This window comes from Neofelis nebulosa, chromosome 10 (genome assembly GCF_028018385.1).
Source record: "Neofelis nebulosa isolate mNeoNeb1 chromosome 10, mNeoNeb1.pri, whole genome shotgun sequence".
NCBI lineage: Eukaryota > Metazoa > Chordata > Mammalia > Carnivora > Felidae > Neofelis > Neofelis nebulosa.
Window position 1 is genome coordinate 55166070 of NC_080791.1, and position 14510 is coordinate 55180579.

A 14510-nucleotide genomic window follows, 5' to 3' on the forward strand; every position below is an offset into this window, starting at 1 on the left:
CCACAGCCAGATCCCCCCCCAACTGTCAAACCCCACCCAAACACTACCCAGAAGGACTGCTCTCTCCTTGACAGCCTTAGCATGTTACCTGGCCCTCTTAGGACTGGGGCAGACCCTGGCTTTATTCGTCCCAGTTTTCAAACCCAGGGCAGAGCCTAGTAAGCCTTTGCTAAAACACCAACGGGCCGGCTCACCCCCAATCCCCTGCGCCCTACATCATCCCCAGGAGCAGTGGGGCTAGGGCAGCAAGGCTCCTGGGTGCTGGGCTCCACTCCCCCTCTGAGACCCGTGCCCAGCACAGATCCTACCTACCCACAGTTGGTTCTCCACATTGAACTTCCAGAATTCTCCAAAGCAGACAGCCCCAGCTTCCAGGTTCCCACATCCCCAGCCCCCTGAACCTGAGTCAAAACTGTCCCTCTGAGAGAAACAGAAGCAGCCCTGGGGACAGAAGGCTGGACACTGACCTCAAGCAGGGACGCAGCTGTAGCCAGGGATGGGGAGAAGAGGACCTCACAGGCATCCAGGTTTTCAAACATGCGGGCTGTCGGCAGCAAGGGGCCACAGGGTCAGGAGAGGGAGGGCAGGCATGGGGGAAAAGGGCAGGCTAGGAGGGCCAGGCTGTCAGGGGTCCTGCTTTGTCCACAGAGACCATCAGTGCTGCGGTCAAGTGCTTCTCTGGGTCAATGTATGTTCTCATCATGAGCTATAGGCACCCTGAGGGCAGGAACTGTGTATGCCCAGCACCTGGCACCATGCCTGGCATCCAAGTGGAGACACTGACAGTCATGCCCCTCTCCCCTCGTACTCCTCTACCCTAGACGCCCAGAGTGCTCAGTGGCAGCCTTGGCTCCTATGAAGCAGGGTTTGTACCTGCTGGGACGAGACTGAGCCACAATCCCCCACAGGTGGGGCTAGGAGCCACAGGTGGCTAGGTGCTGAGCTGCCTTTGGACTCCGTGCAGGGGTGGGGTGGAGTGGGGTGGGGGTGCACCATCTGGGCCCCTCACCCTCATACTGCAGGTTGCCCAGGTGCAAGATGGAAGCCAGGAGCTTCGAGATCTCCCAGTTCTCAGTGTCTGTGAACATGAGCACCTTCATTGCCGAGCGGATGTTGGCGTACTCCTGGCTGTCCTCCCGACCCTCGCAGGTTATGCAGTTACCCTGGTGGGAGGGGTGGGAGAGTGGGGTGCAGGAGGGCATCAGCAAGGCCGTAGGGACTCCCAGAGAGGCAGTACCTGGGATGCAGGGCCCCCTCTGCCAGGCCGAGCCAATCTGGGATGCTGGGCACTGACAGGACTCTGCCTCATGACGTGTGCCCATGAGACACGTGTGTGCGCACGTAGCTTCTTATCCAGCTCCAGGAAGTGTCTGGGAAGGCCTGTCACACCTATAGCACACACACTCCTTTGTTGTCCCACGTTCCTCATTTGCATCCATGCGGCCTGGCCCAGCCCAGCCATGGGTTCTCCCCAGGGCTAAGGAAGCTGGTACCCCCCCGAGCCTGTTTGTACACACACACACCCCCTCCAACCAATGCTGGGTGGCAGCCACGGTCCTGGGGCCCACTTCTCGCTGGTGGCCAGCCAGCAGCAAGAGGCTGGCACCAGGCCCTGTGACCAGCGAGGCTGAAGCCGCAACAGCCTGTGCCCTATAGTCTTGGGGGTCCTGGCAGAGATCTCGGTCTTCACATCCTCGAAGGCTGAACTAATAGCACGTGTGTGCAGGCAGGTCTGTGCACGTGTACACGTGGGCGTGTGTGTCTATGCGTCCCCGGGTCTAGGAGGTCTATGCATATTTAGGAACGTGTAGATCTGTGATGACAATTCATCTAGATGCACGTGCAGCTGGGAAAACGCCCAAGGTCGGGACAGGCCTTATGGCACATACAAGCCCAGAGTTGCCTGTGGAAAGCCCACAAGGAGGATCCCGCCCGCCAGGCCTGGAGCTGGGGAGGGGCCGAGTGGACTGCCCCCGACCTCGACCTCGACCTCGCTGGGACAGGTGTCTCCCTCCCTGGTGCCCTGCCCAAGTCTCACCATAGCCAAGTAGTTATAGTCTGTGGCCTGGCCCAGGCCCAGCTTCTTCTTCTGATCCGCACTCATGCCCTCCAGCATGCAGTAGAACACGTGGTAATTTCTTTCATCGGGAGCCTGAAAATGGGATACAAGGTGTTGGGGGGCAGGGGCAGGAAGAGGCATCAGAAACCAGACAGTCAAGACTGAGACATGGTTTACTGTTTTACCAAATGACTTCCACAAAAAAGCCCCTACGGGTAGGTTTCATGGCAGGAATTCAGACCCTGAGACAAGCCGGCAGCAGCATAGGGACGATCCAGACTACACGTACCCCCCCCACCCCCCCGCCCCTGAGGCCGGGGGTCCTGTGCGGGTCAGCTCTGCCCCGGGCTCGGGCCCACCTGACGACAGACACGTGACTTTTCCAGCAGGTACTGCTCGATCTTGGCACCCTCGATGGCACCTCGCTTGTTGAAGTGGATATCGATGTACTTCCCAAAGCGGCTTGAGTTGTCGTTGCGGATGGTCTTGGCGTTCCCAAATGCTTCGGGGTGGGGAGAGGGTCACGGGCAAGGTCAGCACCCACCCAGCCACCCAGCCCCACTCTGAGAGCCCTGGCCCTACCTTCCAGGATGGGGGTGGCTTCCAGCACCTGCTGCTCGATCCACGAGTGCTGCCCACTGATGGCCGCCAGGAACTGCAGGATCAGCTTTGTGCTCTCTGTCTTCCCTGCCCCAGACTCCCCACTGCAGGGGAGACCCAGAGAGGGGTAGGACCCGTCACAGCCCGCACTGGCCCTCTCCCTACGGGGCTTTGGCCCAAGCCGCTTCCCCCACCCGCGCCTCCCCCTACCCAGTCTGTAAAGTAGGCTGACAATATGGACCCTTCAGGGATGGGGAAAGGCCACAGCAGCTCAGTGCTCTGCCACAGCCAAAGGTACTTTCCTTCCCCTTTATTTAGACACAGACGACCCCTCCATCTATACTTGCCATAGAGCATGGCATATGTTGATGCTAGACCAATGCTCTGTCCTATTACCCTTTGCCCAGCAGAGAATAGGAACCTAAAATTTCACCTGACTGTAACTTAACAGAACCCAGTAATGAACAAGGTAGGCCTCAAATGCTAACAAGAACTTTGGCAGCATTAATAGAGATATAAGGCCTGAGAAAGGGGAGGTGATTCTCCATGAGGCACTAGCAGGAGCACAAAGTTGGAGCTCCAGTCTGGTGCCGGGCTACCCACCTGATGATACAGCACTGGTCACGGCTGTTGCGTTTCATGTTGAAGTAGCAATTATCGGCAATGGCAAAGATGTGGGGGGGCATCTCCCCAATCTTCTTGTTGGTGTACTGGCGGATGTGCTCTGGTGAGTAGATGGAGAGCAGCTGGTAGGGGTTCACAGCCACTAGAATGGAGCCTGTGTACGTCTGCGGGCAAAGAGGGACGAAGAACTCACCACTTCCCGTGAGGGAGGCTCTGACTCTCGAAAGTTCTCAGGCTCTGCCCTGCTCCATTCCTCTGGAAGGGACAGCCCTGACTTTGGAGTCACATGACCTGGGGTCAGAATCCAGCGTCTCTAGGAGCTGAGAGTGGGGCTGTCAAACTAACATTGGGTCTAGGTTGGAGTAGGTGCTCAGTGAGATCTGATGAAGGGAGGAACAAGTGGGGAGAAAGGGAGCGTCTCTAAGTCCCCATTTTCCGTATCGTTATCTGTAAAATGGGCATAATGTAACTGTTTATAAAGATTAGGAGGTAGTGTACTTTAGAAGTCATAGCACACTGCAGGTATTACTCAAATTACTCAAAAGTATGGTCCCCACTTTTGCCTCCAAGCCCTGTATCCCAAAGGTTTGGAGTAACATTCATAAACCAGAACAGTCTGGAGCAGAGGCTAGGTTGGTCCAGGGGGAGTGGAACCAAATCATAACAGGCTGAAGGGGCTGGGGGATGTGGTTTGGGGGCTGGGTAGGCCCCAGTCTCCATAGCACTGCCCCAGGGCAGAGGGGTCCCTGTGTTCTGGGGGACAGGACACCTCCAGCCATCCTGGCCAGCACAGGTGCAGGGACCCGGTGCACCTCAAACTACCAGGGGCCTTTCTCTCCTTGGGCTCCTCTGTCGGTGCACTAACTGGCCACCTGTGTACAAGATTTCCTGCTGTGAGGCCGGGGCCCTGCCACACAGGGGACAACATGGCCCGGGCCTCTAGCCACCAGGCAGAATAAGGTGCCCAGGGATCACTGCTCCCTCCACTTGCCCCTCCCCACCCCAGCTTAAAAAGGTCAGACTCAGCCTATAATCGGTGATGGATGGATATATTGACATCCGGGCCTGGAGAGACTGAAGAAAGGTGTGACCACCAACGGGAAGTGACAGTCCGGCCCCTGTCGCCTCCCACCAAAGGCTTAGTGCATCACCCCAGAAGCCTCAGCCCAAGGTAGCCATGCAGGGAAAGGGCTGCTGCCAGCACCCCATTTCAGGGGAAATGCCCCAACCAGGGTCGGGTATGGCTGTGCAAAGCAGCCCTGGGCTGCACAGCCCAGACCTGGGTTCCAGTTCTGGCTCTACCTGCCCTGGGCCAGGAGAACTGGCCATTTAGTGCCCTTCTCTGGGCCCTGGGGGATGCTCCCCTGCCATCCAGGCTCTCCCTCCAAGCAGCCCCATGCCAGAAGCAGCAGAGCCTGACCGTGCTGACCACCCCACTGCGTGCAAGAGCCCAAGCAGGCAGAGATAGGGTGGAGTGGGGACGCAGGCTGAGGGACCGGCCAGGCCAAGCACGCACGGACAGCCAGAGCCAGCTCTGTGCCACACTCACCCGCCCTCCACAGTTGGTCTGAGGTTGGAAAGTGGGGAACAGGAGACAAGGGAGCTGGTCAGTGGGGAATGGGGACACAAGGGCATTCTCCACTAAGAACACCCCACACAGCCCAGGGCTGGGCTAACTTCTCAGATCAGAGCCCACGAACCTCCAGCTCCAGGGCACTCAGACCCATCATCTATAGCTCAGCCCTGCCTGGCTATGGGAGCCAGCTGACCGTCTGTCCCCAGGCGGGGGAGTCAGCCGCAAAGAACATATCTTTGGCAGATCACTTTGCTTCTCTACACCTCAGTCTGCTCATCTGTAAAGGGGGGATGGTTAACACCTACCTCCCAGGGCTATGGAATGACTGAAGGGCTTACATAACCTTTGACATGTGCCCGCTTATGGAGTAGCCATCCTTAAGTGCCTCCTTCCTTTCTTCTTGGTGGTTCCTTAATAACATGGCACTGAGGGGCGCCTGGGTGGCTCAGTTGGTTAAGCATCCATCTTCGGCTCAGATCACGATCTCACAGTTCGTGAGTTCAAGCCCCACGTCAGGCTCTGTGCTGACAGCTTGGAGCCTGCTCCAGATTCTGTGTCTCCCTCTCTCTCTGCCCCTGCCTGCTCATGCGTTCTCTCTCGCTCTCTCGCTCTTAAAAATAAACATGTGAAAAATAAAAAAATTTTTAAATAACCTGACACCAAACCGCCTGGTCTGTGATCGCCATGTGGCAAGAGGCTGGCTCCAAGCAGTCCTTTAAGGACCCTCCACTGAGACACATGGGGAGGCTGACAGAACATCCTGGGAGCTGGGGAGGGAAAGCTAGGGCCTGTAGGAAGCAGCCGATTCCTCTGGCGGGGAAGGGGGTGCGGTGTGGGGAGAGGGGGAGTGAGGGCTGGTCGTGGGAACCAAGCACAGAGGCGTGAAAGGGCATGGCATTTGGAAGGTCTGTCGGAAAAAGGTCATCTTGGCAGCTGTGGGAAGATGAATGGTTGTCCCCGAAGCTGGAGGTAGAGACACCAATGCAGACCTAATGAGCTGGTCAACAGGGGCGGCCAGAGCCAGACAGAGGTGGCCCTGGGAGCAGGCTCGGTGACCAAGTGCCGGGCCAGCCAGTGCCAAGAGGACGCGCAGATACACTCCGAGAAGCCTTCCTGCGGCGGGCCTTGGGCCCTCCTCTCCCCTGCATGGCTTCCAGGGCCCTTCCCGCTCCACCCACAGGCCAGAGAGCCCTCTGGAGCAGCAGCCCCCAAGCCCCTGCCTCTTGGACATCCCCCCTTCCGTCCACACGCCTGCCCAGACTGGACCCCACCCTCCCCTCCAACCCTGCTCCCTCTCAGCCAGCCCAACTTGGCCAGCAGAACCCCACCATCCTTCGCCCACGGCGGGACCTGGGAGGCCCCCATTGCCTCCCTGTCCTTCATAGGAGCCCAACTCTCTCCATTGGCACAGCCACACCCCTGACGCTAGCCACCACGGGCTCTCAACAGACCACTGAAGGCGCCTCCTGTCTGGTTCCCAGCTTCTGTGCTACCCTCACCCCCTACAATCTACCCTCCACTCTGAGCCAGGGCCAGCTTTTTAAATTTTTTTTTTTTAACATTTATTTATTTTTGAGACAGAGAGAGACAAAGCATGAACGGGGGAGGGTCAGAGAGAGGGAGACACAGAATCCGAAGCAGGCTCCAGGCTCTGAGCTGTCAGCACAGAGCCCGACGCGGGGAATTGAACTCACAGACCGCGAGATCATGACCTGAGCTAAAGTCGGCCGCTTAACCGCTTAACCGACTGAGCCAGCCAGGCGCCCCAGGGCCAGCTTTTTAAAACGTGGCTGTGGGGGCGCCTGGGTGGCTCAGTCGGTTAAGCGTCCGACTTCGGCTCAGGTCACGATCTCGCGGTCCGTGAGTTCGAGCCCCGCGTCAGGCTGGGGCCTGATGGCTCAGAGCCTGGAGCCTGTTTCCGATTCTATGTCTCCCTCTCTCTCTGAGCCTCCCCCGTTCATGCTCTGTCTCTCTCTGTCTCAAAAATAAATAAACGTTAAAAAAAAAAAAAAATTAAAACGTGGCTGTGTCACACCCCTGCTGACAACCGTCAGGCAATTTCCCACGGCTACAGGACACAAGACGCCAGAGTCCTGGCCCTCACCAACAGCATCCCACAGCCAGGAGGCTTCCTCCATGTTAAACCTTCAGTTAGAAGCACCAACTCCATCCCCCCCCCACCCCCCGCCAGCCCAGCTAAGATGAGATGATCCCCCCTTCAGGAAGCCAGGCAACCTCCTATGTGCCCGCATGATCCCCATCACTTGGCCCACCTGACTCCTCTGCAATTCTGGTTCAAGGGCTCTGCCCCCTAGCCTCACTGTCCCTTCTACCCAGGCCTGGCACCGCACATTAACTGGGGCCCAGAGGAAAGAGCAGAGAAGGGATGTGAGGGGACAGCCTGTCAGCAACTCTTAGGCAGCCTCGCCTATAGCGACAGGAAGGATGGCCCTGGGCTGTGGTGCATGGAAAAGAAGCACAGAACAGGGTTGAGAGAAATGCTACTATTTGTGCAGAAAAAAATTTTTTTACATGTAATTTTATATCATATTCAATATAGATCATAGATACAGTCTTTGTCTTGGAGGACAGATAAGAAATCGGCCGTGGTTTTCTCTGTGGCAAGAGGACAACTTTCCAGCTTACAGCACGTGTGCCCATTTCAGAACAGCTAATGGAAGCAAGGCCGCTTCTGTCAGTGAGGACGTCCCCCGCCCCCCACACCGCAGAAGGGCAAGAACACCAATCTGCCAGCTGGACCCCTGTTGGGTGCAGGACGTTGCCGCTGCACTTGGTTGCTGCCTGTGCTCCTCAGGAGGCCAGCGGGAGGGGTTATACGGCCCTTTCCAGATGGGAAAGCAGCCTCTGGGAAGCAGAGGGACTTCGAGATCAATTCACTTCACGAGAAGCCGGGGGCAAGCAAGGAGACTCAGGCCCGTTCTGCCCCCGCAGGTCCCCCAAGGCTCTCAGCTCTGCTCCCTGAGCCCCTCTGGCCTCCTCTCTCCCTCCAAGGGTCCGTGGTCAGCAGGGGGTTAATGCCCAGCTGCCCAGCACAGGCTTCCTGCCCGAGCCTCCAGGAAGAAAAACCTGCCTTTGGGGCCACAGGTTGGGAGGGGGAGAGATAACGACTCTTTCCAAGCCAAGGACACAACACACGTGGTCTCTAGGGGCCCCAAGTCCCCAAGCAGAGTTCCGGGAACCTCTCTGGAGCCAGAGACACACTCCAGGAGATGTGACAGGAATGGCTCCACCTCTGCCAGGAAGCCGTCAGGCCTGTCAGGCCTGGAGCCTCTTAGCCCGCCATGGAGACCAAAACACATCCTGGGCACACGCACCTTCCCAGAGTCACAGAGGTGCTCACCCAGAAAGTCTCCCCACCGGGTCAGAGGGGAGTCTGGGACCAGAGAGGAGCAGGGACTCCCCAAAGGCCACCGGCCAAGACTCGGACCCGGGCCGGCCTATTCAGCATCAGGGAGCCCAGAATTCCCACCAGCCATGCCCCCTTGCTCCCTGTGGGACGCTGGGGTTGCCAGGTGTCTTCTGGGGGTCCTCCCCCCATTGGGGGTGTCCAGAGATGATTTTTGGCCCTAGGGTGCTTTCCCTCAGGCTTCTAGGGGTGGGCTAGCTGGAGTGGGCATGCCCAAGGCAGACAGTCAGAGAGAGGGCATCACCCAGCCCAGGGCTGTGAGCTGCTGTGGTAATCTGAGGAAATCCTGGGTACATGGGGCTGTGCCCAGGGTAACCCAAGCCATGAAGTGACCAGGGGTTGCCATGGTTAGGGACAGGTATGGTTTCTGAGTGGGACAATGGCCCGGTTGCTTCTTCAAAGCTCTAGTCCTACCCCATCTACCCAGTCACAGCATCAGAGAGTTGGCAAGTTGAAACCCTGTACTGGGCAATCGTTGAACGTGGCTCCCCAGACCCACACACACCCAGAATCTTAGGCCCACGGACCAACTGAGCTGGCGACCCCCCAGGTGCCATATTTTGATTTCCTGAACAAAAGGCAACTTAGGCACCGTACCTCGAGTCGGTGTCCTACCCCCTCTCCCTCACCCAGAGAAGAGACCCCCAGAAAGGTAACTGGTGAGAAAAAGTGGTATAGATCTTGGAGCTTTCTGGAGAATCCATAAGCCTCTCGGACTCTTTTCTTTGGTCCCCTTCTCAGGCTATTCAAAGACCCAAAGCTGACTTCTCTGCTAGCTCCCAGCTAGTCTATCCCCCCAAATTTCACAAAGAAGATTTGTTCTTCTCAAACCGGAGTTTTTTTCTTCCCCTCTCCTTTATGAATGTTGTGTTTGCCTTTGTTCTTTGATTCAGCCCACCAACTATCCCTCACATGTGAGGAACCAGTTGGCCCGTAAGAATCACTACACTGTGTGCAAAATAACCAATGACATGCCTCTGGTTATTCTTAGACATGGTCTGTGGCGTCTCTGGTGGGGACAACTCCCATCTGACCGAGCTTCTGGGTGTGAAGGGGTCCTCAGCCTCCTCCTGACAGGATACTGGGTCAGGACATCAGCTCTGGCAGTGGCCTCCCTGTCCCCACTTAGCTCTGGACCCAAGCGTTAGACTCCACCCAGCCCCAGGAGAGCAGCCAGAGAGAGCCTTAGGATCCTCCTGTGTCCACCTGCCATCGAGGGGGAGGAGCCATGAGGGAACCACCAAGAACTGGGGCGCAGACACCAGTGGATCCCCATAGGGGATCTCTGGCCTGGGCTCGAGTTCTAGCACCATCCTCCTGTCTGGATGCTGCTGCTCATGTCTGGAGGTGCCTTCTGTGCCCTGCCCCCGCTCTGGGTGAGGGAAAGGGTGAGAGGGGCTTCATCAGTGCCAAAGGGCTCCCTGTAAAAGCCACTTGTGCTTACTCAGGGGACAAATGTCAAGGGCCTCAGCACAGAGGCATAGGGGGGCCTGAGGTGGCCGAGGGTCCCAGGGTGGGGAGGGTAGCAGAGGGCCTCCCTGGAGGGTGAGTGGTCACAATTCCAGGGCTTCTGAGAGGAATGGATCCCTGACCTTGACACAGCTCCTTGCTGGGATTGCTCAGGGACAACTTCGGGGCTTCCAGCCCTGTCTCCCTGGCTGCTCTTCACAGTCCTGACAACCTGAGTGACCCTGTGTCACTCACTTACCAGGCGCAGTCCTGCCTCCAGCCTCCTATCCAAGCAGTGCCCCTTCCTGAATGCTGTATCACCTACCTCTGGGAACCCTGCCTTGCTCCCTAAGCTGGGAGCAAAGGCCGCACTCCTACAGGCCTGCTCTGTCTGCACTTTTCAGACGCTTATCACCACGTGTGTCCCCCAAGCATGCCCCCTATAGCAGCCTGCCCGGGGATCTGCCTGAGGGTGAAGGTGAGGGTGGGGGTGGGGGGGGGGGGTTGCTCTGTCCTGCTCTCTCCTTTTTGTGACAGCCCTGGTTTCCCTCACTGGGAGCTGCTGGAGGGAGGCGCTGGGTCAGAGACATGCAGTGACCCCAGCACAGAGATCTGGGCCTGGCTAAACGTCCCGCAGACTTAGTTTCCCAGTCTTAAAGTGGGACTATGGGACTAGCCCAGCAGTTTTCAGAGTGTGGCCCAGAGATCTCTGAACGCTCAGAGAACTTTCAGGAAATCTGTAATCTTTTCCACCTCCATATCTTTGCAGCCAGCTTTTCCTCATACCCTTCAACCCCACATCATCGCATCAGGCTGGATGTGAAGCAGATATGAGAATTAGTTGTCTCCTATTAAGCCAGACATTAAAGGTATTTGAAAACAATATATAAAATAATACCACTCTCCTCACTACTTTTGGGGGGTATATATGCAGTTATTTTCCATAAAAATGTTTCCTATAATAGATTTTTTCTGGTTATTTTTTAATGTATTGATACATTTGTGAAGTTTCTCAGTTTCAAGCTCTAATATGGTAAATATCAATAGATAAAGCCTACGTTAATAAATGCTCTGGGAGGGGTGCCTGGGTGGCTCAGTCGGTTAAGCGTCTGACTTCGGCTCAGGTCATGATCCCGTGGTTCATGAGTTTGAGCCCCACATCGGGTTCTGGGCCGACAGCTCAGAGCCTGGAGCCTGCTTCAGATTCTGTGTCTCCCTCTCTCTCTGTCCCTCCCCTGCTTACACTGTCTCTCTCTCAAAAATAAATAAACATTAAATATAAATAAATAAAAAATAAATGTTCTTGGGAATCCTCAATTTTAAGAGCATAAAAGGTTCCCAAGGCCAAAAAGTGTGAGAGCCTGTAGAGACAATAGTCTCCGTGGGCCCTTCGTGTTCTGATGGTCTCTGAACCCACCTCTTGGAATCAGCTCAGTCCTGGCGGAGTGAGACTATTTGTCCTTGTCAAGTTTCAAGGTGAAAGAACGTGGAGGATGTGTATGACTGGTTCTTATATCAAGGTTTTGTGGGGTCAAGGATCATGTTCCTTCCTCCATCCCCTTCTGAGGATAGAGACTCTGGGCCCATCCTAATGTTGACCTTGAGGACCAATGGCAGGCCCCGCCCCCACAGCAAACCCAGGTGGGGACAGCCGTTCCCCATCTCTGGGCAAAGCACAGAAGCGGCTCACCCACCGGCCCAGGCCTCCCAGTGGTTTCAAGGCCTAGGGAGACGCAGGAACCCCGGGGTGTATACCGCTCCCTCCCCCAACCACAGACCACAGAAGCCTAGGCCCCAAAGAAAGGACGGTTCAGAACAAATGGCTGGGGACAGAGGAGCCCCTGACTGCCTCGGGAGAACGGCCCCTGGCGGGTGGGCGGGGCAGCACTCACGTAGATGAGATGGTCCCGATAGCGGATGAGCAGGTTGCGCAGGATGCCAGCCTCATTGAGGTCTCCCAGGCGGATCATGTCCTCCACGCCATGGACCGACGTGGGATGCATGGGCTTGATGTGCGTGGCGTTCTGCGGGGAGATCCAGTGTTCCTGTGGGGAGGCACGGTGGCTACCGTCAGGTGGCTCTTCTGGGACCCAGGCTGCGCTCTGCTGGGCAAGGGGCCCAGGAGGAGCAGGAATCCTGGGTCCGCGCGGCCCTGGTAAAGGCCTTGTCCTTTCCCGTGGCCAAACACGATCATTATCAGGTTTGTGCTCACGCCCACACTCTATGGACCACTCCTCCTCCTCTTAGGGAATTCTCTCTACAGACCTAAAAGATGGGCAGTGCAGGGACTTTGGCCCCACTTTGGATTCTCACAAAGGGAATTAGAGTCCCCCCAGTCTCTTCGCAGGATGGAGTGGAAAGTGTTAGTAGACTGGACTTCAAATTACACCGGAAGCGATTTCAGACAGTGCCAAGAATAAACCAACGGGCATACAGGATAGAGATAAGGGACGGAACTACCTTAGGGTGGTCAGGAACTACCTCTCCGAGGAGGTGACATCTGAGCTGAGATCTGAATGACAAGAAAGGGCCCCCTGAAGATATAGAGAGGGCATTCCAGGCCCGGGGAACAGCAAAAGCAAAGCCTCTGAGGTCGACAAAGGCAGGGCCATAGCAGTGGAGATGGAGAGAAGTAGATCTGTTTGAAATAGAGCTCACAGGGCTTATGGGTGAAGGTGGCGCAGGGGTGAACTTTCAGTGCACGGGAGCTGATGCGGAAACTAGGAGAGAGGTTGCCCCGTGGCTCTTCCTATGCTCCCCTGTAATATCTTCTCCTCGGGCAGGGGGTGGCTTCCGGTCGTATGTCTGGCCGATAGCATTGACACTTTCAACAAACCCGCAGATGGCTCCTTCCTTCCCCAAGGTGGTCTCCAGCACCTTCTCCTCACGATCCTAGCATCTCAGGGAGGGGAGAGTCTGACTGTGCTCTGGAGTGTGGCTGCAGCCTGAATGAGCCCCCACAGCCCTCTGGGGGCCCCTCCCTGCTCCCAAATGCCAGAACCCTGGGAGCTCCAGGGGTCTGACTTTCGGGAACAGGGGAGAAGGGGAGCCCTCTGCCCACACCCAGCTCAGGCCCTCAGACTTGATGAGTTAGTGTGGTGCACACAACATGTTCTCTCCTGCCTCCTTCTCTTCTGGGTCCCCCTCTGGGATAACCAACCCCAACAGCTAGTCACTAGCAGGAATTTGGGGCATGAGCCCCTCATCCTGTCCCATCCCCAATCCAACTGGTCACCCTGTCCTACTCATTCAACCCTCTGAAGGGCTGCTGCTGAGTGAGCAGTGCCTTCCTCGCCACCTCGAGCCCCTACTCTGATCCAGACGGCCATCTCTTCCCTGGCCCTTGCTGCCCTCCACCTCACACCCAGCTCTCCCCTGCAGTCCTACATCCCCTGGGGGCTTCCTCAAGTACCTGTCTGATCCCATCATTCTGGGGCTTGGAGCCCTTCCCTGCTTCGCCACCCTCTTCAGCGTGGCATTCAAGGGCCAGCCTGAGGTGGACACAGGGACATGTGGCCTTTGCTCCAGCACACCCCCCCCCCCCCGCCCGTAGTTCTAAGCCAGAGAAGGTTGGTCTCCACTTCCCCAAATGCCTCTGTCGCCTTGCTCATATGGTCCCCCTTACTTCCCTTCCACCCAGCCTTTGAGGCCCCACTCAAGGTTTTCCCAGTTTCTAAAGCCTCTGCTGACCACGCTGCCCAGCCTCACATGCTCCACTGTTCCATCCCCCTCACCTCCACCACAGGCCATGTCAGGGCCTCCTCTGGGCTCTCACATTGCCTGGGTCTCCCACTGCGAGGCAGTGGTCGCCCTGGGCTGCTGTTGTCTGAATGCAGTTCTGACCTCCCAACATGCCCAAAGGCTGGGGGCTCATGGAGGCCAGATTCCAGGTCTTCCATATCCTGGGTCCACAGTGCCTCATACATGGGCCAGACACAAATGATGTGGCAGGAAATCTGCTAGGACATGACTAACTGGTGACTACTGGACCAGTTCTGAATTAGAAGCGGGAATCCTAGTCATGGAGAGACCCTAATAGTCCCTCATACCCGCCCTCTCACTTCGCCTGGACCAGAGTAGGATGGGGGCCTGCACAATACCCTCAGAGGGATCAGGGACAGGGCTAGCCATATAGCCTACAACTCCAACTGCGGCATTTCAGGGCACCTCCTGGGCCAGAAGCATTTCCATCCAGGTCAGGCCCTCACACGGCCCTCCCTGAGGCATGAATGGGCCGGATGGTGAGATCGAAGAACCCGCCTGGACTTTCCAGTCCTGAGTGGAACATTCCTCTCTCCCATTTTATCCTATTTCTTGATAAAAGCTGATCCAGTTGGAAAATTCCCTCTGCCTGGTACCTGCTCACGGACTTGGTGCTAGGCTCTGATGCAGGCCAGAGGGAAGAGGGTGCCTGGGCAGGCTGTCTGCCTCTCCCATTGACCCCAGCCTCTGGCCCTCATAATCCTTACCCTAACAGTTCAGCCCAGAGGTAAGAGGCGGCTCAGCCACCACGTGACCCTGTAAGCCCTGTGCACGCCACCTGGCTTTCCTGAGCTTCCATGACCTCATCTATGAAATCGGAGTTAGAAGAACAGTCCCTTCTTCTTGGGGACACTGGGGGAATTAACTGATACACTAAAGGTCAACCTTTGTTTTACTCCCACCATGTCTAAAAAGCGCTGGTGCCTGGTAATAGCCCAACCAGGGCTGGGTATTATTACTCTAATACTTTCTGGTTTGACAGAGGAGATCTATGTTCTCATTTGTTCCTCATA

At 56.6% G+C, this 14510-nt stretch overlaps 1 protein-coding gene across 3 annotated transcripts in view; it reads right to left on the reverse strand.

Moving 5' to 3' along the window:
- MYO7A (myosin VIIA) overlaps window positions 1-14510 on the reverse strand; it is an 85332-nt gene that overhangs the window by 49583 nt on the left and 21239 nt on the right. For all 3 annotated transcript variants that reach the window (XM_058687685.1, XM_058687683.1, XM_058687684.1), the window contains 7 exons: window positions 11628-11780; window positions 3263-3447; window positions 2642-2763; window positions 2419-2561; window positions 2039-2152; window positions 1010-1163; window positions 468-544 (listed from right to left, as the gene is read on the reverse strand). In XM_058687685.1, coding sequence (XP_058543668.1) covers window positions 468-544; window positions 1010-1163; window positions 2039-2152; window positions 2419-2561; window positions 2642-2763; window positions 3263-3447; window positions 11628-11780 — 948 coding nt within the window. The remainder of the gene's footprint in view (window positions 1-467; window positions 545-1009; window positions 1164-2038; window positions 2153-2418; window positions 2562-2641; window positions 2764-3262; window positions 3448-11627; window positions 11781-14510) is intronic.